General features: G+C 38.8%; 1 protein-coding gene and 1 long non-coding RNA gene across 5 annotated transcripts in view; both read right to left on the bottom strand.

Annotated features, from left to right (window-relative positions):
* Positions 1-17169, bottom strand: part of CRISPLD1 (cysteine rich secretory protein LCCL domain containing 1) — a 66528-nt gene extending 49359 nt beyond the window's left edge. For 2 of the 4 annotated variants that reach the window (XR_013947116.1, XM_080581636.1), the window contains exons 1-2: positions 16655-16886; positions 15429-15751 (exon numbers count right to left, since the gene is read on the bottom strand). Coding sequence is in view for 3 of the 4 variants with exons in the window: in XM_080581636.1 (XP_080437762.1) it covers positions 15429-15686 (258 nt within the window). In the remaining variant the exon portion in view is untranslated. Of the gene's footprint in view, positions 1-15428; positions 15752-16654; positions 16887-16963 lie in introns of those variants that run through there. The other 2 variants (XM_080581637.1, XM_080581638.1) reach the window with 2 other exon arrangements.
* On the bottom strand, positions 1245-15422 carry LOC308190356. Its single transcript, XR_013947123.1, has 2 exons — positions 7753-15422; positions 1245-7644 (listed from the first exon to the last, which is right to left on the bottom strand). It is a non-coding gene; the product is annotated as an uncharacterized lncRNA (long non-coding RNA).
* Positions 17170-26920: the final 9751 nt, after the last annotated feature.

Raw genomic sequence — 26920 nt, 5'->3', positions numbered from 1 at the left:
TGTGATCCTTTAAATCAAATTAAAAATTTAAATCAAAAAGTTCTTCCAGAATACTCCTCATTATCAGCTGATATTTTAAAGATTTGTCAAAATACACTTCTAGAACAACTTTGAATCAATTGGTAGAGAAAAAAAAATTAAAAGAAATCTCTGCATAGCTATAGGTTGAATTCTTTTGCTTAGTGAAGGATGGATAAAGCCTTCAATCAAAAAAATCTTAAAAAAACAGAAGTTGTTTTTTTCCATAAAAAGGGTGACCATGGGGTCTTTTTAAAAAGGGTCTTCTTGAAATGTAGGTGTGAATCCACCTGATGCCTCATCCACTAGTTCCCTCATTCATGCTCTAACATGACCAAGTTTCAATGAGTTTGCACTATCAGATTTCTTTGGTAAGTACTGGGTACTGACGGGAGCACATGAAAATGGAAGTGTAACTAGGCAGCCGATTCCCAGGTCTGACAAGCATATTGACAGGCAATTCTTTTGATAATACATGCAATGTAATTCAACCTGTTTATCAAGAAAAAATATTTTTCATGTTGTGGAAAAACTACATGTAGTCTACCTTCTGGATAAGGAATCATCAGAGGGGGCAGCTTTCCACATTGAAGTGTTCAGTGTCTACCTGTCATCAACACAAACCTACCTGAAGTTCTTTCGTTTCACAGAACTCTGCTGGAGTAGCAACAAACGTAAAAGGTGTTGCTAACATGTCTTAAATGGAAAAATGTCCTTTTACTTTCCAAATGTTTCTTGTATTTTTTAATTCCACAAGAAGAACATTCAGTAATGCTAATTATAAAGACCAAAAGAGGGTACCTTAGCAATGGGAATATACAGTACTACTGCAGAGATGAGGAGAAACTAAAGAGGGTTTTTTGCCCTCGTCCATCAGTACTCATTATGTCAAAAAGGTTTTAACTACCAAGTTATGTACCTTTTTCCTTTCCTCTCGTATAAATCAAGTTTACATCTAACTTTAGAAATATATGTTGTATTTCTCTGCCTTATACTTACGAGGACAAGACAGATGTAAAACACTATATATTAAAGACCAAGACAACAGCATATGCTGTGCCATTTTGTGGTACACAGTCTCATCAGTGACATAGTTCCTTTCATGATATTATTGAATCTAGGGTTATCACAACAATTACAGTATTCTGTCCCATAAATTACATTTTTCTCAGGCCAAAAATTTTGAAAATTACAATTTTCAAGATGGCATTTTTTCCCCCCCCCCCCCCCCCAGTGCTTTCTAGCATTCTGCATGCGTAAGTATTGTGCACCAGAACTCCAGGAAATAATAAGTGATCAATTTTTGACATATGAAAATTCAGTCTGTGAAAGCTAGATCCCATTATCTTACCCTATTGTTGTAGTATATGTAGGCACTGAATTGTTCTTAATTCCAACTTTCACAGAAAACTATTTGAATCTAACAAATTAACATGTTGCAGTCCTGCAGACTTGGACTTTATCAACTTTAACAAGTCACATACATGGCTTTTACAAGTCATGTACCAGTTTTACAAGTTCACAACCTCACAAGTTTACAACCTCAACTAGAGAAATATTAATCTTATATTACAGGCTGTATCTGATGTTTCATCTCTGAAATTTTTCTTCCATTTTTGTGCACATCTATTTTAGGATGAACTATATCGTTAAAAAATACTATTTTAATTCATGTAGAGATGATGGTACTACCACAAGTCTACATTTGCTCTGTGAACATAGAGCTAATAGCCAAAGGGTTTTGTGTACTGTTATGCTGGAACACTCAGTACACACATATTCCTGAGGACTGCAGTTACAACCAACATCAGACATGCCAGTTCTTATGAAGGCAAAGGATGATGTTCCTCCCTCATTCCTCCTCCCATTCTGGACAAGAATTTACTGCCTATTGATCTAGTTCCAAGTGATGAACACATTTATGAATCTAGCCCTTCCTCTACAGAAACAAATCATGCTATTTTTATCTTATTTTATTGGTGGCATAGTAGATTGATTAAGTTTAGGTTGTTCATGACAGGATGTCCGTGTTTCACTGAAATATTTGGCAGTTTTCTGAGTGGTAGGACAGTGATGCTGATCATAATGTTAGATGTGCTCAGTATGCTTCAGTTGTTGATAGAAGTGCAAAATTCAGAAGTATATAAGAAAGATAACAACAACAAAACAGGCATAGCAGAGTTTGCTGCTATTCAAGATCAACATCTTGCAAGGCAGACTCCCCCAAGCAAGTGCTTGTTTGAAACTTAATCAAAATACTATGTTTTAGCTTTTAACCTTGCCAAATTTACTCTTCCTAAAACCCCCTAGTCATACAGACATGACTAAGTTCACAAGTAATCCACCTCCTTACAATACAATCTTTTCTTCTAATTAGATATGTACACTCAGAACAGGAGATTCCAAATGCTGGAAAATAGCTTTTTAATCATCCAAGAGAAAATGTTTCTCTGCAGAAAGTTACCGGCATAACCACTTCCCTTTTACTCTTGTATCCTCCTGCATGACAGAGAAAGTCTATATTAACTTTTTAGGTATCACTGCTGTGAAGCATAGTCCTCTCACAGTATAATTCATCCACATACAAAAACCCTTAGCTGAAGGTTCAGTGGTGCTCTAGACTTGATTTCATTATCTATTCTGAATAGTCTACCACTGACAAGATGGCATGGTCTATAGCTCAGATGCTTCTGCTATCCAAATCAGTGTACTCATATATTAAAACTGCTATTGCAAACATATGTGAGCTAGTAGGGACAACAGGGGCATTGGCTAAACTTCCAGCCCATGCAAGAGTCAACTTTTCAAGTAAGAGGAAAAAACACTTAGGTCTACATACTTCTGTCCCACGGTCTCAATTGGCTTGTTTATTTTACTGTCTTCCTGTTTCAGCCTTGGAAGACAACTTATGTATCATGTGAGCATCATGATTGTTTATACCATTTCTGCTGCATCTCTTAGCATTCACATAGATTTGCTACCTAAAATATTCCCTTCCACGAAGTCAGGAAATTATGCTGATTTTTTAGACTGCCATACCATCACATACACCATGACAGAACTCAGGCTGGCTTACGTTTTTTCTACGGCAGCATTTTAATCTAGATCAGGAAAGAGATTTTGATGCAAAGCTATTATCATACATCACATTTACACTTACTGTACATCACAAAGCACTCCTAAAGTACAAACTGGTTTCCTTCTAGACAAAATGCCAGGAGTTATGTTCCTGGAGCACATCTAATGCTTTGCAGTTGTTAATGGGAGTTCATTCCACACAAACAGGTAAGACCTATCTCAAAATGACCCCTGAAATGCAGAGAACATGAATGGTACTCAACACCAACTCTCTTGTTCTACAAGACTGCTTGTATTGTACCACAACACTCACTAACACAAGCCTTGCCTTTGTAAGTATCTTGTTAAAACCTAGAGTATCGATAGTCCTTCACAAAACTTATGCTAGGCTAACTGAGGGTAAAACCAGGGTGGTAGATTAAACTAAATGGTGACAGCAGTTCCTGACTACAGCTGCTGACTCGTCTCCCCCAGAAAGTTAAAGGCTTTGCAGCAGGGATGTTGCATGCAAATACAGATCTTCTGAATTCTCCTGGTTTACAACATATCACCTTAAAATAAACCACAACTAACAGATTAATTTTACAGACTGGACTACAAATTGTGTTATTCAACCTGTGTCAACAAGGTGTTCAAACAGCATGTAAACTGAAACCAATGCTCTGCTTGTGGAAAAGCTGTTTCAGTGAGGAAGGATATCGCAGCTTAAAGTACAACTCTTCAACAGCCAAACTAATCACATCAGCTGGGATTAACCTCCCTTGAATTTAAACAGCCTCAAAGCAGATACCTACACCTGAGCTAATTACCTAAGTTACCTTTGCAGTTACATAGACAAATAAGCATCTACAGAGGCAGATAGCTTTAGCTACACACCTTTAATTGAGATGAATTGTGTGTCGGAAATTCTCATTTCCTTTGACTAGTAACAAAGGAGACCATCTCAGATGCAGACATCTACACCAGACAATAAAAACTTGTTAAGATGAATCCCACCATTTACATTGTGTGAGTGTTAAGTCAAAAGAGTAAATTCTCACCCAAGGCTAGACCAGCATAAGTGAGTCCACTAACTATACCAACAGGTATTGCAACAGAACTGAGAAGCCCAGAAGCTCAAATAATAATTACCATTTAAAAAAAAAAAAGTAACGTTTTAATTGGAGAGATTTTCATGGATATAGGAAAATGGGGGAAAAAAATCATATAGAATGGGACTGTATGGAAAGAAAAAGAGAGCTAAAATTTAAGCTTAGTAAAGATGGAAAAGTAAGTACAGTGGGCACCACTGAAAGTAAACATTTACCATGGCATAGTATAAATACCTCATTGCTGTATACATTCTAAATATAGGGAGAGAGTAGTAAAGTAAATACCACAGTACAGTATGGGTATTTATTTATTTTTTGATAGAAGATAGAATTCACTGTATTCTTTAAGACTAATGAGAAGGGGAAAAAAAAAGGAAAGATGAAACATTGATTAAGAAATACCATGAGCAAATAAACCAGAAATACACTTAAGAACTAGAAATCAGCTGCATGGTACCAGCACAGAATAACAAAAAGCTACATCTGAAAATGACTTCAAGAGACTGATCTTGACTGCTCTTCCACTGAGCCAGAGTCAAATATATGTATATTATCTACTTTTATTACTAAAAGTAATAATAGTAGTTTCAGAATAATTTTTATTGTATTTTTCTTCTGGAGTTTTATGACTGTAAGAGTAAAGATAATCTTCTTGGTATCCAACATAAACCTCCTTCCCTGCAATGCTAGCTGATTTAAAAAAAAAAAATCACTTTCCTGTAACAACCTTTATTTAGTTCCCAGATTAAACAAACTCAGCTGCTTCATTCCCTCAGTCCTCATCATAAATCACACATGAGTTTATAATCAGTCCCATTAATGTCTTTCTTTCACTCTGGAGTGACTAGACCATTCCTAAAAAAAAAATGACCAGAAGTGGGCACCACACCTCAGACAAGGTCTCACCAGTTTCACACAAAGAAGTCACCTTCTTTCACATATTCTTGCTTCATATTATTTTGTAACTAAGAGCAATTCATGCATCTATTTACTGTAGTGTTACCTCTACATATTACTCTTTGTATTCCACCTGTTCCATTTCCTACTTACTCTATATCTTGCAGTTAAATTTACTGCACTTTGTCATGTTGGTTCTAGGCCATTACCACTGCTTATCAAGTTCTTACAATTTGATTGTGCTCTCTACACCAATTCCAACGCGTGCCCTGATTAACGTATTCTTTGCTCATCCAAGTCATAACCTACGTGCTTAACAGAAAGAGGATAGGCTTAATGCTTTTGATCCTCCGCCAGTTCAACAGTGAGTTTCTGTCACTTTCAACTCATTAAAATGTCAGGTGGAGGGTGTTAAAACCTTTCCAGAGTCAAAAATATGACACCTACTACTTCCCCGAGTACACTACGCTAGTTAATTACTGGGTCAAAAAAGTGAAATAGATTGGTTTGATATGATCTTTTCTTGGCAGACATTGACAGTTCTTTGGCTTCACTTTCAGTTAAGTTTAGGTGAGGCATTTTCATCCATACTTAGGCTTCTGAGGGAAGTCTGTAGAAACTAATGACTTTTCAACACATCTGAAAAGTCACTTACTAGCACACAACTGAGATGCTTACCTTCAGTCATTTGAGTTTGAAAATACCAAACTCCATGCTAGCTTGCAGTCATTTAGTTAGTACACAGAGTGAGCACAAAAGCTCAAGAGTATTGACAATTCTCCTTGAAAATACAAAAACAACCATTCTAACAAGTTCCCCTAAACACAAGGAAAGGGAAAAGTAAATTAAACTTTCCACTAGAAGGAAAGGCATCCATTTTCTGTTAGAGGAAGACAGTATCTAGAAATGAAATGTAAGAACCTGACATGCTACTATGTGGTGGACTGGAGTTTATAGAGCTTTAAACTGGGCAGAGATCCCTGAATAGACCTTGAGGTTTCAGCTACTCTTCTGGAAAAGAGTAAAAAGCAGGAAAACTGCGGCTTTTGCCTGGAAACAGGAAAGCAGTATGAGGCCAAAAATATTGTTCCTGAACGCTGAATAAATTACACTAATATTTAGAAGTATCTCTCTATTACAGTTTCATGTGTTTGAGCTTTTTGTGTTCAAAAAGTAAAAACCAGGAATAGGAATGCGCAGACATGACTAATCACATTTAATTCTGTGTGTACTCTAAGTGTGTTAAAAAAACCTTGCTGGAATATTCAGGTTTCCAAGGTGTTCTGACACAGTACATTTACTTGGCTACTTTTTAAATGCAGTGCATAAAGACTTTCTATTAGAAGATGACTAAAAATCATCTATTCACTTCTATATTATGACATGAATGAAAGAGAAGCAATAGCGATGTGCAAACTGATCTTGACTTCTGCATTTTGTCCATTGTCAACGTATGAATTACATACATTCATTACAAGTAGTATTCATAAATATGTATAGCTAATTATAAATTGACCACAGCACAGCTCCTTACCTCAAATCCTAGTACTCATTACCACTATAAACTAGCTGTAACTGATTGCTTTCATGCAGCAGTTTTAGTGATGCTACAGAATTTCCTGGACTTTGAGCAAAAGTTAGCTGCAGTATGTCAAATATGTCACAATGAATGTTGGCTTTTAAAAGGTGACCACCATGATTTGACATTAGTAGAGCAGAAGTGAATTGAACTTACTGTCAGAGATCACACAGTGATCATATATGACTTGGCCCCACCGTTAGAAATGTTTAAATAAAATCTAAAAGAAGGGAGTTGGAAAATGTCTTATAGAAAGAGTACCTAGCCATTCAGAAAGCCAACATGGAATTCACCTATACTGCAATATGTATTAGGCATCATTCTTTCTTGAAACCTAGTCAAAATTCTGGATTTAATGCTATCTTACTTCATAAAAAAGCCATCATAATAAAGTAAAAGTTGTCCAGACACAAGACAGTCTTCTTAATGAATCATGCTTTTCTATTATAGTCACTCTAGTTCATGTCAAATCTAAGGTTGACAACTATTTTTAATAGATAATGTGTTAAATTCATATCTAGCTTTTCAATAACATAAGAAATAATATCTTCTTATCTTCTTTTTTCCCAATTAAAAAATCTTAAGTTAAAGCAGATGCCCAGACAGAGGTCATGAAGATGACAGGGCTACGTGGAGTTACCTTCATAATCTCATTGATTCTTTCTGTGTTCAGTCTAGACTTTATATTTAAGCTCTGATTCTGTTACTACTGATTAATATATAATAATCTTTTCGATCAAGGAGGTGAAGAAGTTCTCTAACAGCAAAATAAAGGATGAACAGTATCTATTCTATGTTGCTAATTATTTTTATTATGGGAAGGTTCCTATAAACTTTGAGACAGTAAGCCTTTCTGGTACTTTCCACTTTCAGTTTCTTTACTTGGAGTTGCTTAGTTGTTGTTGGCATTACATCAATAAAATTTATAGCATGGACTTACCCGCTTGCTTTCTTGGCCACTTCACATTGCACAATCCTTTGCTAAAATTGCCAGAGAGAATAAAACGGTAAGTCAATGTCACTGTGCTCTTTGATGCAGTGTCAGTAGGCTCTGAGCATAGGCAAAGAAGCTGAAGCACTTCCACCAACCTTTGAAGTGGAGGAGGAAAGTAGAAAACCAGAGGGAAAGCAGACAGGTTCACACTGAAAAGGGCTGCTCTGTTTTTGGCACCCAAAGTGTCTCCGGCCACTTACGGGATTCCACAAACCAAGGTTTTCTGCTCAAGAGGAATAGGAATTGTTTTTAACCAAGCATCCCTGCAGGGTTTTTGGCAAAATGGACAAGACAAACTAGACAGAGACACATAAGAGTTTCACCAGAAATGCCCAGGAATTTTAACAGGGTACTATCATTAAGCAAATAAAAATTCATCAAAATCTGTATGTTCACTACAAGGCCTCTAGGTTTCCTAATGCTATTTCAATTCTCCATGTGCTGAAGCACCGAGACTGACTCCAGAGCAAATTTCAGTCCTGTAGTTAAGTATGTTATAGACAGGAAATGTCATCTGAGAGCTGATAGATACATGCAGAGAAACTGCTAAATCCAGACTTATGCAGATCATGATTTAAATGCAGCATAAGATAGCTGAAATTCCAATCCCTATTGAAACAGGGATTGAAATCAGCCACTATGATATGAATGATATTTAACTAATACCCACACAAGAGTTCTATGGGCCAGTGTGTTCATATGATCGATGACATCTCTAGCATGTATTGGCAGGATCTTGCTAAAAGACAACTAAAAAAATAATGAAATAAGAAAAAATTTCCTTGCTTGATGTTCTCCAATTACAGTAATTACAAAATTAAACGTGTGGCTAGGTGCCAAGAAATGCCAGGTTGAAATACAGTGCCTACCAATCTGGAAACCTAAACATTTTTCAGTACAGCAAAGGCATACACATGAAATGAGGATTTTGCATGAGCTATTCAACTTTTTCATTTGTTTGGGAAAATATGTATATTCATATGAAATTAAGGACTGAGCACCAAAAGAATGGTTTAAAATAGAATGTATCATAAACTCATTAATCAAAAGTGCTTTTATAAATTTTACTCTTGGTGGGTCCTAGTTTGCAGAGTACAGCTGATCAAAATAAAAGGAACAAACAACTTACCTTATCCAACCAATGATGACTATTTTTAAAGTGTTGACCATAACCGTGGAAAAAAAAAAAAAATGCAGTTTTCATGAATGTGTTTAAATTTATTAAAGGCATAATCTCACCACTGAAATTGCCAAAAAAATAAAAAATAAAGGTTTTGTAAATTTAGACCATGATATACAAATACTACTTACAAAAGTGTAGTTAGAAAGACCAAGTGGTCAGGAAATTATATAATGACAGTGTCTAAAATAAGTATTTCAAGTTTTATTAACACTTTACAAATAAGTAATAATTTATTAACAATGAAATAAAACTTAGTCTGATTAAGGTAGAATAAGGCCTTCCATGTCGACACAGTTTGAAAGGACAAACAATACTGATTTCCTAATTTGGTAACATTTTCTTCCATATTTATTTAAGGGTGGGACTGATAGCAGGAGAGTGCAGAACACTGTCTAAAAATCAATTTACCAAATAAGGATTTTAACCACAGAAAAAATGTACTGCCTTATATATTCCAAGATTATTGGCGAGTGTACAACAGATCATGACATTTCCCTTTTTTGTCTTAAAGGGCAGGTCTTTGCCAAGGGAGGCCAGGAAGTAGCAGACAGCCCAAGCACAGTACAGGAATTGGCAGGGACACCAGATCAGCCTCCAAGCAGAAGAGCATCAATAGCACACTGCTCTGGTCAGACTGATGACTGCCACCAGCAGTTTGCTTCAGTTCTCAGTGCTAGTACAAACATCTTTTCCATTGTTACCCAAGAGGCTGAAGTGAAGGCCATGCTGGGTCAATGGCCTGGGATGGGAAATGTTGAAAGCATGGTATAATTTTGCTCGCACGCCTTGGAACATCATCAGGGAAACGTCATCCCTCTCTGCTCCCTTTGAAGTGCTGTTAATCCTTGTGCACACCATGAAGAAAAATGTTCCTTATTCCTTTCTTTACTAGGGAGCACTTGTTAACTGCACAGAGCAGGATAAACATCAATACAGCATGGACCTGCCATACATTTTCATAACAAGCTGATCATCATAACCTCAAGAATTTTTATTCCCATTGAAGTTGTAATGTTGACAATTCAAAAACTCTCAGCATTGAAGGAAGAGTTCTAGGAAAGAATGATCTAACATGCAATCATAAGCTCATATAAGGCCACTGCAGAGGAGCTAACTGAACTTGTTGGACTGCTGTTGGCTACAGAGGAGCTTACGCAGATTCTCACACCAAAGTATTTCTATACAGAGAAAGAGACAGAAGGTGAATTGGAGCACCCACAGACTTATGCAGAAGCAGCATTAAATGACATTGATAACATTATCAAGTCACCAGGACTGGCGATATCATTCAAGAATTTGGAAGAACTTGATTATGAAACTGCTGAATTACTGTGTGGCACACAACCTCTTTTTTAAAATGGTCTCAGTACCATGCTAACAAAAGCCATTACATGGGTGTTAGTATTTTAAAAGGCTTCCAATGGATCCTGAGAAACTGCAGACTAGAAACTGGGATGATTTGATAGAACAAGTTATATAAAAAAAAGTTATATAAAAAAAGATAAATATATGAATAATGTGAATTCCTTTCAAATCTATTGGACTTCTTTGAAGGTGTCAACAGGAAGTAAAAAAAAAAAGGGGATAAGTATAGTTAAGCTTTTTTTTTTTAAAAAAGTTCCTCACTAAGTTCTTTTAAAAAAAAAATGCTATAATGAAATGAAGAATGCAATAAAAAGACAGAAAACAAATTGAAGAATAAGCAATCGCTTTGTAAAATTCTGAAAGATGTATCCTTGTTCCTCTGCCATATACATTTTCCATTACAGCCCAAGACAAGGAAATGCAAGATGGTATTAACTACTTATGGTAGTTAAAAAAAGGGGGAGAGGGGAAAATAAAAGATCGAGATGATCACTAAGTGACTGGAAGTATTAGTGATTAGAATCATTAATACTAGGTGATAGGAAGACAAAATAGTAGATAACACTCAATGTCAATGCATGTGAAACAATGAGGACAGGAGAGTCATCTGTACATACATGTCATCACATGTATGTGATATAATACAGTAAATAACATATTTGGAATAGCATGTTGAAAAGATCTTGGAACCATCACAAATAGCACTATGAAAGTGATACCTTTAGCTTAGCCAAGGTCATAAAGCAAAAGAATGTTAGAAATTAATAAGCAAATAAAGAACAAAAAGAAAATCATACAACTATATCAATCTGCAGTGCGCCTTAACTACTAACAGTCTGTGTTGTGTTCAAATTAAAATAGTAGAACCATAGCAGATAGAGAAGCAAAACAAAATGAAACAGATTTTTCAAATGGAACGGTTTTCAAGAGAAGTAGATATGAGATGTGACCACTGAGGATATGTTAAAAGGCTACTAATTTTGCATTATTTCTCACAATGAAGGAAAAAAAAAAGTATCAAATAAAAGGACAGGTTTAAAGGAAAAAAGTACTTGTTCATGTAGTATAGTGCATAGTTTATGGAGCTGTGCAATTTGATATCAGAGACACAAAGAATACAAACGGACTCAAAAGCATTTAGATTCATAGAAGAAAATCCCTTCTGGGACTATTGGAAACCAAAAGTGCAGATTTAGAAAAGTCCCTAAGCTGCTGTTTGCTGGAAATTGAAAGCTTTCACTGCATAAGTTTTCCTGCTTGCATGCTCTATTCTTATCCTTTTACCCTAGGAATCTGTTACTGCTCACCACCAGAGCCATGATACTTGGGAAGATGAACTTTTCATCCAGTAAGTTCAGCCAGACAACCATGGGAACGTTCTGTTCATTACACACATCCACTGTGAAATCTACTGCACTTAGTAACTTTAGGTCTCTGAATTATGATAATCTCATGCTCTTTTCCTTTTTCAAGGCAAAAGGGGAGAGTTTACAGCCGTACAGAAAAAAATCAGTAATTCAACGTTTTCTTTAAAAGAATCAAGATCTAATATGCTGCAGACTGTCCTCAACTACAAGGGAAGGCACTGGCATGCCCAACGACTACAGAAGTCTATACTAGAGTATCATCACATAGATATTATTTCGTATCACATATCTCTACCACCAAAGCTAAATCAAAACTGCAGAGTGCTGTATGACACAGAATATCATGTTATGGTTTATTCATTTCAGTCTCTAGGCTGTATTCAGTGAGTAGATGATACATTGTACAGAAGTATGTTAGAAAGTATAGGATGTAAAAAGGTTTTTTTTCCTCTACACAGCTTAAACTAAAATGTGGTGTTAGCCCTGCAGTTCTCTCAAAGGTATGGCCAGACTTTGCAAGCAAAGCATATGACCAGTAGGTTCTACTCAAAGTGTGGCTCTTCAACCCTCTCAATCCTTAGTGCTATACACTCCCACCCTCTTCTTTTATCAGTACTTGTACTCATCTGATTCAGCCATATAGGGAGCAAGTTCCATAACTCACATTGGCAGAAAATTAACACCACAGGGAAGAAAGGAAAAAAAAAGTTTTCCGATTCTTTACGTAGTTGAATCAACCTCATCATCAACTCAGATACGTTACCAGTGGCAGGAGTGGGACTGAGTCATTTTCAGCCAGAGTTGCCTGCTAGGTTAGCTTAGTTGCAACATACAAACAGTACAAGGAGAACACACAGCTCCCACCTACTTTTTCCACAGCTCCAAGCACACTGGAAGATTTTAAACTATATGGGAGACTTGTAGAGAGATAAGATTCAGGCATAGTGCCTGAACCTTGATCACCTCCACTCAGATTCATAAGACTGCTAAAATTTCCACAAGCAGAGCTAGCTCTGTTTACAAGGAGAGGTTGTATGAGTACAAAGGGCTACTTATAATAATGCGGCTGTGCCCATAGCAGGATTTTTTTTCCAGGATATATACTAATAAAGCATCCCAAAAGTAGACAAAAGTGTTTCATCTGTACTTATCTAGCTTACTAAACAGACGGAAAAAATTTAGAGGGTTTTTTTTCTTTATTCTGGGACACTGGGACTTGACTTCATAAGATCTGATGTATCCTAATCAAACTGAAAAAAAAGAAGTCATACAGGTATACTTTTTTTTTTAAATAAAAAAATAAAGATACCAAATAATGTCCATCCTTTATTAAAAAAAAAAAGAAAGAAAGAAAGAAAAGTGCAGCTAAGTACAGTTTTAATTTCATCAATACTTGCCTGTTTGGTTTTTCTGTCATCCACAAAACTGACTTAGAGGTCATAGAACCTTGTAAAAATCAGATCTAAGAGAAATCTACTATGATAACGACCAGACATTAGCTTTTCCAGGTAATTTTTTTTTTAATTGAATGCACAAAACAGATCAGGCTTCCTCAATGAACTTTCACTTATTGCTGCTTCTTTGTTATTCAGTCTTTGACTTCGCACCCTGTTTATAATTTTGTACTTGAAATTTTGAGTTATTAAACAATAAAACAGCCCTGATTCCTTTATGACATCTAATGTAGAAAAGAAGGCAGACAACCATGCAATCACAAACTGGATCATGAAGTATATGTACAAACAACCATTCTGTTCAAGCAGCAGAGCTGTAGTGTCTTCAGCCATCCTCATGGTTCACAATGCTGGCTTCCTCCAGGAACAAACCCCCTTCCCACTCCCTCCCATCCTTAGTCTTTATAAGTGGTCTCTTACCAAATATGTGTGCCCTAAAAATCCCTCCACAAACTCCTACTCCCAATTTTTCTCTGCCCCAACAGTCCCAGTTCTTCCCCAGCTACAACTGTTCAAACTCTCCATGCTACCGACTCCTCAACATCTCCTTGAGGAGATTCTCAGCCTCCTTCCAGGTTCTTCTCATAGCTTGAGCAGCATGTTCTTAGCCCCTGAACACATCTCCATCCCTTTGGCCAGCCAGTCACAGACCTTTTTTCTTCACAAATCCCAAATTCCTGCCTATCATAATCACAGATTGCCTCGGTAACTGTGCCTACAATTGACTCCCACTCTCCTGAAAGTGGCTGCCCTGTTCTTCTGCTGTTTCCCCATTCCTTCTCCCTTTCTCCACAAGAATATCTCTACATTAAAGTCAGGTAATGTTTTCTCTTTACTTTTACTCTGGGTCAGGGGTCATTGGGGAGCATGGAAAGAAAAAGCTTGCTTCAGATACAGTCCTAACACAAAATTTAGGACAAACTGTATGCAGTGCAGAAGGAATCTTTCAAGAATACAGCCACTAATAAATAAATAAAATCTAACTCCAATGATGAAAATCCACATTCTTCTTTTCAAGATATATATATATATATATCAGTTAAATATAGAATGGCATTAGGAATGGAAAAAGATGCTTAACTAAAAAATAAAAATAAATCAAAGCTACCCTTTTTTATAATCTCAGGAACTATTTTAACATGGGAAAACAGTACAGTCTTCCCTATTCTCATTTTACAAAGAGGCTGGAGAGCTTTTTTGTAAGTTAACCAGAAACAAATCAACCTGTGTTTTTGGGAACAAAAATATAACCCACATTATAGAAAGGTCTGAGAGTCACAACAAAAAATAAAGTTTAAGGATATGTGTAGACAAATGTAACTGAAAGTGTTAAAGGGTTTTAAGATATTATCCTTCCTTTCTTTGGAGATAATATGTAGTAACTTTTCACCTAATATAATAATATTCATAAAGGTAAACTCTAGTTAAACTACCTTTATTGATGATTTAAGCAAGCACGTTTTTTCCAGGACATATACATGCTCACATCTCCAAGCTGAGAGACGTTGCTCCAAGCTGGGAAAGACATTTAAATCTTGAAGTGTGTTAATATGATCCCCTGTCATGATCTTACAACACAAAGTGCTAGGAAACCTTATTAAAAACCTTGCCTATAGTCACGCTATTTTCTTATGCATGGAGAGATAAACAAATACATGCCGTGGACATATGAAGATTTGAGTTTTTCCTGCAGAAACAAGAAAAGATGCCCATCCTTGTCAGAACTCTGAACTTCTTAAAAGCTCTAATGACCTGTTCTGATCTAATTAGCAAGGAGAGATATAGTTATTCTTAAACCATAGCATAAAATTAAAGTTCAAAAATGTGGGAGATTTAAGTCTACAAATAACAAAACAAAACAGAGGTTTCTTAAAGGAAAAACACACAAATAGAAATTATGTATTACATTATTAATCTATGAAATAAGGAACATACGGAACTCCAGTCTAGTAGTACATGTCAACTCAAATAGAAGATTTTCTTGTTTATAGGAGCCTCTTTTTGCTCAGAAGCTCCATCCTAGAAGCATGGGAGAGAATCCATGTTATTTTGAAGCTTCATAGTTCAGTACTTTTCTCAGATGGCAACTTCATAGGTCATAATCAACTATTTTGAATAAAGCAATTTTGGAAATTGGTCCCTTATGCTGAGGAATTGATAGTTAAATTCAGGAGAGCTAGGATAGTTTAAACCCACTGATATCAGTAGAATATGACAGGATCCACAAACAACCATTTTTCTTACAGTTCACCCCTGTACAATAAACAAATAAAACAAAAAACGAACAAGCACTTCATAGGTGCAATGAAGCAAGCTAAGACTGAAAGTATGTTGCTTTATAAAACGACAGTAACTATTCTATGAACATTTCTTTCTGCATGTCACTATCAGTTTTTCCTTACCATATATTCCATATTGGAAGCTGGTGGATACACCTGACCCCGTAATTTATTATGAAGATCCAAGATACTTTGCATATCACTGTCTGTGATAGCCCTTTTCCCTCTCTGCTTGGCGATCCACCACTCACCATCTTCATCCATGTACTTTTCCAAAAGTTCCTCTAAGAGCGTGGCATTGGGAAGAACCATTGCAGAAATTGCTTGAGCTATGAATAGTAAGGCAGTTACTCTGAGCCATTCCTGTACTACATACTTCATGATGAATGATCTTGGAATGCTCAGGAGTTAGCTCCACGACAAAGTCTTTCTTCCAGGTCTGTTGGCTGCAAATGCAGAAGACAGAGAGTAACGTAATTTGGAGGTTGAAGCACTGGCCTGTATGAATTTATTAAGCAACAAAAGTCAAACTGTAGTTTGTATAGAGTTTGCCACTCTTGTTTTAAAGGAAGAAACCAGAACTCTATATGTCATTTACAGTTATCAGTACACACTGCTGTTTGCTTAGATAACTTATCTTCTAGCATATGGACTTCAGTTTGTTCAAGCGCTTCTGTATACCACACTGGCATTCACATTTCAATGTCTGCATACAAAAAAGTATGCTTTTTCTATTTACTTAAAAGAACCTAGACTTCAACGAAGATTAGACAGTAGATAAGCAGCCATCCAGTATTGGAATTTATAAACAAAAAAGCTAAAAGGCTTGCATTCCATGCCAAAATGCAAAATGAAAACACAATTAAGTTGACATAAAATATCCCCTCTTGGTGCATTCCAAAATACAACTGTGATTACAGCTTTTATTTTATGATTCCGAAGTACCTAATATAACTAGAGTCATTCAACTCTGCCAAGGAAATGTGGGGGGCGCTGGGGTTATTCTATTCACCAAACAAAGAAAAAGCGCGGACAACTCTTTGGAGAAAAAAAAAAAAAAAAAAAGAAGCAGCACTACAACCGAGAACGCAATATGCCAGCGCCGCCTGTTACGCGACCGAGCGATTCGGGCCGGAAAGCCACGGTGCCTTCCTCACTTTGGGTGGCAAAAAAAAAAAAAAATATATATATATATATAAATAAAAGCGAGAATTCCGCTGGGCAGAAAACAAAAAGAGGGGAGGGGGCAGCGCGGAGCTCTCCTTCCCCGCCGCCGCCGCCCCGGCCCTGCACCCCCGGGGTGGGTGCTGCGGGAGCCCCCGGGCGCCCCCCGCCACCGCCGCCCTTACCCCTCCGGCGGTGGCCGCCTCCTCGCTCCGCCGGGCCCGCGTCGGAGCCAGGGAGCCGGCTGGGGACCGCTCGGGCACGGCTGCGCCCCGCTCGGTGCCACCGAGCGCCCTCACGCCTCACTCCCCCTCCACCGGCCTCCCCCAGGAGCTCCGCGACGCTTCCTCCCGGCTCCCGGCCCGCCGGGCATTTATCGCGGGCGGCGTCGACGCGCGGCGGCCACCCCTCCCCGGCACCCCGCGGGGCGGGCCGCGCTCCGCGCCCCGGGCTCCGCGCCCGCCCCCGGCTCCCACACCCGCAGCCGGCCTCACCTGGGCGGCCGGGAGCTCTGCCTCCCGCCAGGAGCTGGCCTCCGTCCCGCCAAAGCTGTCTCCCAGAAAAGGTCGAGAGGGGCCCCCCCGGCCCCTGCCGTCTCCATCCGTCGGCGGCTGGCGAGAGGATGCTGAGCCTCTTCGCTCCTGCTGAAGTAGGGCAAGGAGGAAAAGCTGGATGCTCACACGAGCTCGGATTGTGTGAATGTGGCAGGAGGTTTCGGGGCAGAAATTCTGCTGCGGCCTCAGACCAACTGCGTGAGGCATCTCTTTATGAAGTAGAACTCAAAAGCTTGTAACCACTCATTTCTGTTTCCACCAAGGCTAGGCATCAGAGGTGTATTTTTGCATTGTATTTATCAAAGTCTTACATCCTGATTTATTTTTTATTTTTTATTTTTTTAGCTAGCTACTAGGGACAATGTTTCATTTATTTAGTATAATCTGTTGCATTTTGCTAACAGTGGGATTGATCCGCTTCCAGTCTTCACAGGGCTGCTGTACCAGCTTATGAAAGTTTTCTGTATTTTCATTTTCAGCAATTGAGAGGCTGAGGTTAAAATTCATCAGAATCCAGCTGGCTTCAGACCGTCTCTATAAATGATTCCAAAATTCATGGGCCCAAGAGAAACAATGCTGTGCAAGTAACGCAGTGCTTCTCACTGTACTCTTTATTTCTCAGTTTTAGTTATAATTTCCACTAAAACTTTGAATGTAACCTGTGTTGCAAGGTGCTATAAATACAACAATACACAATATTGTTATGCTCTATATTGGTTGCTCTTTATGACTCTTTTTTTAATGTTGAGGTGCACATCACCAGAGTATCAGGAGCTAAACTTTTTCAAAGCTAGCAAAGCTGCCCAAGGTAAAATGCCACCACACAGCTGAATACACAATGGTTTTTGAGGGTTTATGCACGAGGATGCCTTAATATTGCTGGCTGGTTGAGGGAAGGGATTATCCCACTCTTCTCTGAGCTGGTGAGGCCTCACCTCGAGCACTGTGTGCAGTTTTGGGTGATGCAGCATAAGAAGATAGTAAAACTATCAGAGAGTGTCCAAAGGAAGGCAATGAAGATGGTGAGGGGTCTAGGGGCAAGACGTATGAGGAGCAGCTGAGGTCCCTTGGTTTGCTCAGCCCAGAGCAGAGGAGACTGAAGGGGGGCCTCCTGGTGGCCTGCGGCTTCCTCACGAGGGGAGCGGAGGGGCAGGCGCTGAGCTCTGCTCTCTGGGGACAGCGACAGGACCCGAGGGAACGGCATGGAGCTGGGACAGGGGAGGGTCAGGCTGGGGGTTAGGGAAAGGTTCTGCACCAAGAGGGTGGTTGGCACGGGGACAGGCTCCCTAGGGCCGCGGTCACAGCAGCGAGCCTGTCAGAGTTCAAGAAGTGTTTGGACAATGTTCTCAGAAATTTTGTTTGATTTTAGGATTTTTTTTTTGTGGACCTAGGAGTTGGACTTGATAATCTTTGTGAGTCCCATCCAATTCAAGATATTCTATGATTCTGTGAACATCTGTCATTTTTGGTACAGAAGAACGAGCCTTATTACAGTCTGTTCATCAAAAAAAAAAAAAAAAAGTTTGAAAGATGATGGAAACCAAAAATTAAAAGAACTTGATAAAGTCTACAAAACAGTTCTGGATTTCTGTAATATTTAACATCTTATTTGTCTTCTTTGTTGTAGTTACTTAGATCTCTGGAGGCCAAGACATAGCCTCTATACCATTGCGGCACAATTTCACTATCAACATTTAATAAAGAATATGTACCCTATTATGCTGTTTATTCTTTGTACCAGTACAAGTGCTATTTCATTAGAAAGCAGCAGAAAAAGTTTACGTTTGTATCTGATTGTGGTTACATATTATCACATCCAAGAAACTGAATTAAATATATATATATATATCTAAGGGAATGAGGATATTTATGGGGTTCCCATCAATTGCTGGGAAGTGCAGTAGTTGCCCCTGTATGTCAACACTGGACACCTGCTGAACCTGTTATAGAATATACCTCAAACATCATCTTCTGTCTTTCATTCTGATTATTCATAACACTTTTTAGAAAGCATGTGATCATATTTGTTCCTTGTCAGACTGAGGATCTTATCATTATATCATAATGCAGGTTTTAGAATGAATTAAATAAGTACTAATTCAAAAAAGAAATACGTCTCATTTAAACTGATTTTTTTGGGGGGATCAGTTAATTTATTAGTCAGTGAATAAACCCTTTACATTCTGTGATTATGACCTTTATATTTAGTTTATGGCAGTATGGTTTGTGACCACATTAAAATGTTGTGACTTTGGCAAATGAGATTTTAACCTATCCACTAATTTTGTGTATATGCAAATAATAAATGTGATTGCCTAAATCTGTTGTCTTAATCCACTTGGGGGAGACCATTTTCTCCATTTGCATTATTCTGGATTGGTTTAAACCTCTTAACACTGAGGGTATAGCTACCATCCATAATTTAAAATTGTTATAATAAACAGTTGGGCACCATTACATCTCCTGAAATGAAAACTAACCATCCTCCCTGCCCAAAGGCACATGCAGACAGGGTATATGCAGACTGATTGAGTAACTGTTTCCTGAATAGATGCACCAGAAACATTAAAAAAAATAAAAATAAATAAAAATAAAAATAAAAGAAAGAAATCAATAAGGAGGCACTATGTACATGCTGGATTAGCACTGAGAATATGGTACTGAGAAAATCCTAGAAGGGAAGATTTGTAGCATAAACTTTGGCTAAAATGCTTTCAGTTTTGAGGGGAAGAGTATCTTCTGATGTTTGAGCCTTTCTGGGTTTGAGGAGACAGAATTCCAGCAGTCACTGTAAATAAACAAAGGACTGAATGAAAGATATTTTACTTCATCATCAATTTGTTTTCCTAATAGAAATAACAGACAGGACCCCCAAATGTGTTTAATTAGGTTAAGGAAGAGTGACAACAACAATTAAGAAGGACAGTGAGAAAGACTCTACTACATATAAGCATATATTTAGCAAATCTGCTAAATTATAAGAGCTAGACTTTTAATTAAAAACAGAAGGAAGAAACAAAAGCCAGACCATCTTTCTGTTGCTTTTAAACATCTTTACTCAATAATATACCTTTGATTTTCTACTTGATATAAAAAAAAAAAAAAAAAAAAAAAAGCTGGCTAATCCTGTGGTAAATTGCTCCAGACTTCCACAAAAGCGGCTAAGCGGGAGACTTCAGGAGACATGCCTGTAAGGTCAGAGACCCATTTTCAAATTTCAGTCTCTGATGTGGAGCAGGTTCTTGAATGCTCCCTTGCTGGGGTATGCCCACCATAATCCTGCGTGGTCTGATAGGATTTTGTTTTTTGTGGCTCTGTTTCCTTTGCAATTAAATATAGGTAGAGATAGAAATATACATATATTCATCTGTAAGTTGGTGGTTAAAATGGAGACAGTGTGCTCAGACCCTTAAGCTTTTGTCCAAAATGCCCCTACAGTTTTTCGATTTTCTGTGTGGTCAGGTGTCCTGATTTTGACTAGGATAGAGTTAATTTTCCTCCCAGTAGCTGGTATGGTGCTGTGTTTTGGATTTAGGATGAGAATAATGTTGACAACATGCAGATGTTATAAATGTTGCAGAGCAGTGCTTACACAGACGCAAGGACTTTTCAGCTTCTCACACCGCCCTGCCAGCGAGGGGGCTAGGGGTGCACAAAGAGCGGGGAGGGGGCTGAAACAGGACAGCTGACCCAGACTGGCCAAAGAAACAATAGAACTGGGAGGGCTGGCTGGGTGCAGGGACTTCCACTGCTGGGAGATGGGCATCAGTCAGTGGGTGGTACACAATTGCATTGTGCTTTGTTTGTTTTGCAAACTTTATTATTTTTTTTCCTACTTGCCTTTTTCATCCTATTAAACAGTCTTTATCTCAACCCGCAAGTTTTACCTTTTTTCCGATTCTCTCTCCCATCCAAATGGGTGAGAGTAAGAAAATGGCTGTGTGGTGCTTAGCTGTCTGATGGGTTAAACCACAACATCAGGTTTTAAAAACTGCCACAAAAGGCTTCTGGCAAGGACAATGAAAGAAGTAAAGAGAGGATGGGTGGCAGTATTTGTGCCATTCTCTGTGTGCTGGGAAACCTTTATCCAGAACAAAATTATTCTAATGTTGCAATATCTTTTGATAGCTGCTTTCCTTCAGCTGAAAATAAAATGTCTTGGTCACATCCATTGTTGAGGACCTTATGAACTGTTTTATTCTCAAAGACCAGAGTTAAATTGGTAATTCAGAGGCACAAATCAAAAAAAAAAAAAAAAAAAGGACATAGCTTTCCTATGGCTGGATTTACCAGGTAGAAAGATGTATAAAGATCCCATATAATCTATCATATCAGAAACCACAGAAGTGCCTGGGCACTTTCCATGCACCAGGTAACATTGTAAAACATTTCCTTTTATTGACAAGCATTACTATGCATTCTCTAGTACAGTTTGTGCAACGTTCTGTTCGGTAGTTCACCAGCAGAATTCACAAAGATTATGGTTTCCCATTGTCTCTCAGAGAAGCTTGAAAAATATTTAAAAGATCAGCAATAAACAAAGATACTCATAGCACGTCACTGTTAGTGGCCTTTGGGAAAGAGCCATATCTGTTATCATGTATTATCCATTACTATGATGGAGAGCAAAAATTGGCAAGAAAATAAAAAAATAAAAAAACCTGCATAGTCTTCATCAGCTATTTCATATAAGTGACTAAAAAGAAATGACAGTTGTCTGTGAGAGTAAATGGACTAGTCAAATCTAAACTGGATTTTAAGTTATATGAAAGTCACAGAATGATTTTAAGAACAACTATTTGAACATAACTTTTTATAGTTAGGTTGTGAATAGGTAGCATGAAGATTTTACTTTTACGCTACTAGTTTTAAATGTTTCATTTTAAAATTTGGATGCAATGTTTGCATGAAAGTCGTTATCATAGAATCATAGAATTGCTTGGGTTGGAAGGGACCTCAAAGATCACCTAGTTCCAACCCCCCTGCCATGCGCAGGGACGCCACCCACTAGATTGGATTGCTCGGGGCTTCATCTAACCTGGTCTTGAACACCTCCAGGGATGGGGCATCCACAACATCTGGGCAACCTGTTCCAGTGCCTCACCACCCTCTGAGTGAAGAATTTCCTCCTAACCTCTAATCTAAATCTCCCCTCTTTTAGTTTAAAATCATCCCCCCTTGTTCTGTCCTTGTCTGACTGAGCAAAGAGCTGCTCTCCGTCTTTTTTATAAGTCCACTTTAAGTACTGAAAGGTTGCAATGAGTTCTCCCTGGAGCCTTCTCTTCTGTAGGCTGAACAGGCCCAGCTCTCTCAGCCTTTCTTCGTAGGAGAGGTGTTCCAGCCCCCTGATAAACTTTGTGGCCCTCCTCAGGACCTATTCTAACACATCCACATCCTTCTTGTGGGGTCCCCAGACCTGGATGCAGCACTCCAAGTGGGGCCTCACATGGGCAGAGCAGAGGGGAACAATCACCTCCCTTGCCCTGCTGGCCACTCCTCTGTTGATGCAGCCCAGGATGCAGTTGGCCTTTTGGGCTGCAAGCGTGCACTGCCAGCTCACGTCGAACTTTCATCCACCAGAACCCCTAAGTCCTTCTCTGCATGGCTACTCTCAATAAGTTCTTCTCCCAGTCTGTACTCATGTTCAGGATTGCCCTGGCCCACGTGCAGCACCTTGCAATTTGATTTGTTGAACCTCATTAGGTTCACATGGCCCAGTTCTTAAGCTTGTCCAGGTCCATTATTGCCTATTCACAGTGGTTGGAAGCAATTATTTCTTCTTAGGGGAGCTTCTACTTTGTATCTAATTGAGATTAAGAACAGTTTATTTTTTATTTTGTCCAAGATCAACAATAAACAAAAGGTATCAGTAATTAACATTCTGTAACTAAGAAGAAATCTAAGAAAGTTTTCAGTCAATGGAGAAATCACAGAATCACGGACTGGTTGAGGTTGGAAGGGCCTCTGCAGGCCATCTGGTCCAATCACCTGCTCAAGCAGGGCCACCTAGAGCTGGTCATCCTGGACCATGTCCAGGCAGTTTTAGAAGATCTCCAAGGAGGGAAACTCCACAACCTCTTTGGGCAGCCTATGCCTGTGTTCCATCAATCACACAGTAAAGTGCTTCTTGATGCCAGAGCTACAGGTCACTGGGGAGCTGGGGTAAGTGGAAGGCAAGCTATCATTAAGAAAACAAATATTAATAATATTTTTAAAAGGTCATGATTTAAATTTCTTTAATAATACATATTAGAAGAAAGAAACAAGAAATTGTTCTGATTTCAGAACTTTTGTTTATTACAAAACTAGTTAATTTACTCCCCCCTTGGCTGTTAAGGATCAAAAAGTAATTTGTTTACCAAACAGAAAAACTCCTGAAATGAAGAACAATTGCACTCTTGCAGAAATAGTGTCTTACTATTTAGATATTAACCGATATACTTCTGTTTTCAATATGATTGTTCATTTAATAATAATAAAAAAAAAAGATAAATACACACTCCCTTTTCTTTTACACAGTACACAGAAGATAATCAGTCAGCATCTGAAACAGCAGATTTCAATTTCCACCCCTCTCTAAAACTATTTGTATCTGATTGTACTTGATTAATTCTGCCAAAGTGTACTTTACAGTGTGTCAGGATGGCATTCGCTCTGTCACTTCTGTTTCACAAAATAATCAAGTATGCGTGGAGCCAGGAAAATGTGTAGTAATGCTTTTGTAACCCAGTGATGAGGGCACTTTTGGTAAAAGAAACCACACTGAAAACCAATATTTGCATTTAATGTATTTGAAATAAAAACTAATTGGGGCAGGTATATGATATCTTGTGGACTTAGTCTCCTGTTTCTGCTCAGTCTCAAGCAGTGTTTCTCTCTCTGTTTGTTTGTTTGCTTTGCTAAGGGGGTTATAAGCTTGCTGTTCTTTCCTGCCTTAACAGATATACCCAGAGAGCTCCAACAAATTCAGGCCTTCAGGATAGTTTTTGCAGTTCTGTCTCAGAAACATTCTGTTCCAAGTCCTTTGCTGCTGATTGATTTGGAATAGGACTGGGAACTTTGTTGGTGGTTTTTATTGTCTCCAGCTCTTTGCCCCATAAAATGACTTAACTGAAATAAATGTAGCTCTTGTATCCACAGTATTGCTTCAGAGGCAGGATTGGAGAATTTTCTCCAAAAACATCTTTTAATCTAAGATGGGTAGATCTGTTCTGATAAATTTTGAACAGAATCACAGAACAAAACCTAGTGCTAAACTGCATGTACTTATGCATTTTTTTTGTTTGTTTATATATATATATATATATATATAATGTAGCTGGGAGTTTAGTTATAAATTTATTTGTATGAGTTAGTTGAACTGTGTGTTTGAGGGAACAACCGAAGTTTGCATCCCTTCTTGACAGAACAGAGCATTTAATTTAACTGTGTAATTGCAATGGCACAGTCCTGTTTACAGTCTGATGCTGTGAAAGTCATTGATTCTTTCTTTACTCTCTGGAAAAGAAATGGCTTGACTTAGCCATCCCCAGAACATATCAGCTTTTCTAAAGTGAGATGGGAATCTCAGGGTTTTTCAGGATTATTCTTAAAAGTAGCATCTTTATCAATATATGAATTACAGCAAGCAGTCAAGATAAAAAGAGAGAAAGATTTTTGAAAATGAGAATCTGTCTAGAAGTATTTCCCTGGACAAAGACCTTTTCAATGACAATGATCTGAGACATCTAGTTTTGTTTTTCATTTTGTTCCACTTCCCAAATACACCCCCAGCCTTGGTGTAAATTCCATCTTGCTTGTCTCAGTTGAACGGCACCAAATCACAGATGTGCTATGAAGTTTAGGTAGTTTAAAGCATTTATTTTTTCTGAACATCTAAACCTAAGCATAGGAAGTACTTGAATGATGAGAATAGATGAAGAACATAAAGAGTCCCCTACTGGCTCAGACCAATGGTCCATCTAGTCCAGTGCTCTTTCTCCCAACACCAGCAATGGAGGACGTTGTGCAAGGGGCACAGGTGATGCACTTTCTGCTGTCTGTTCCCCTTAGAGGCTGAGCTGCAGCCCAGCAGTGGTCAGCTAGGGGAGGACAAGCCCTGCCCCACTTCCTGTGTTCATTGTCGGGCATGCTGGCCACAACAGCTCTGGAACTGGAGATCCCCACTGCCCCATCTGGTGCTGAGTAAAAGAATCAAACATTGACCATCTGAACTGCTGCAACCACTGCCTCTGCTGACAACACAAACTTTACCCCCAGAGATTCCCATTCTCGGCCTGGAGTAGCACCCCGGCACCATCCCACACAGCAGGATCCAAGGACTCTCCTTACAGTTGCATTTTCACCATGTCAGTGCAGCAAGGCCTCCTCTTTTCCAGGAATGATTTCTTCTGCTACACCAAGAGTTCTCAGTTAATCCCATCTTGCAAAAGAAAGGGCAGAGAAAAGTCCCCTCTGTTGGCTTCTATCCTATTCCTTTCTTGCTTCACCTTTCTCTTTGCTTCTCCTGAGTGCGTAGGGGTTTTTATGTTTCTTTTTTAAGGCAAGTTTTTACCTTCCTCGATCAGGTTGTCTTGCACAAACCTGAGACACAGACATATGGATAAACTGAGGGATCCTTTCTCTTTATATATTCCCAGTGGCTTTGTGTCCAAATCCTCTAGCCTGATATCTCAGCGAGAGAGATAAAAACATTGAGTTTAAATCCTGGGCCTAGCACCTTCTCAATAAGGAGGGAAAAAAATCTTGAATCACCAGGGAAGGTAACTGTGGGCCTGTGACTATGGCTCAATGAAGGCCCAGGAGATAGAGTTGGCTACAGAGGCACAGAGTGCTGCAGGAAACAACTCCTATCCTGTTCTTTCATTTGTGGATCTCTTATCTGGAAAGGCCTCACTGGCATTTTTGTCACCACTGTGTCACCAACACCTCCACTCACCACTGAGGCATTTATTCACTGGCCACCAGGAATCTCTATTCTTAGGTGGGGGGGGACTTGGCCTCTTGGCAGTGACTGGGGCTCTGTAAAACACACAGAAGCAATCAATCTCTTTCCAGTGTGCCTCTATCTGTGCACTGTTTCATCTTTGCCTAGAGCAGCAAACTCATCACAAAACCCGGGTGTGATGCCAGCATGGGGCCCCAGCATCACTATTTATTGTCCTCCAACACCTGTACTGTTTCAGCAACATATAGGTACAGAGGTTCCCATGCTCCTGACCTATAAATGGCCAACCTTAGCTGCGATACATAGTCAGAACCCACTTCCACCTCATGAAGATTAGCTATCCTGTTACCTACAGACCTACACCCTTACATGCTGAAGGTTACCCAAGCCGTCTATGCCACAAGACCCACAGAGATGTATCTATTATTAATTTGGTGGTGATCATTTTGTAAACTTTGTAGGTGCTCAGCTTAAAGTGTTCACAGCTGTAGCATGTGCAATCTGCAAGTATCAGCCTAATACCTTTTAACAGTGATGACATCTGGAGGGCCTGCAATTCTACTCCCCGCTAAAAACATTTGAAAATATAAGAAGAGCAATGACTGGTGAAATAGTTCACCCTGCCAAGATGAATAGATGATTACTGGCTGGGGAAGGTGATACAGACATCTGTGCTGAGCTCTCTTAGCCACTGAACAAACTAGAAGTCCCATTGGCAGAGAGTAAGGTACTGTAGGTATCTAGAAGCCACCAAGTCTAGATCCAGACATTATATTGCCAGCAAATTCCAGACTGGCTTTGGTTGCATGATGATACGTGAAAACTGCGTTTTGCTTAATGGAAGGAAAGTGGAGAACCACTTCTGTCAGACCTGATGTCTTTTTAATGATTGCCTGCTTTATCCTTCATAGCTGCAGTAAGGCAGATGGTGACAGAATGTAATTTCAAGT

Source organism: Anser brachyrhynchus (assembly GCF_964034855.1).
Source record: "Anser brachyrhynchus genome assembly, chromosome: 2".
NCBI classification, from domain to species: domain Eukaryota; kingdom Metazoa; phylum Chordata; class Aves; order Anseriformes; family Anatidae; genus Anser; species Anser brachyrhynchus.
Note: the sequence above shows the minus strand (reverse complement) of the source record. Positions and strands in the feature narration are given on the sequence as shown.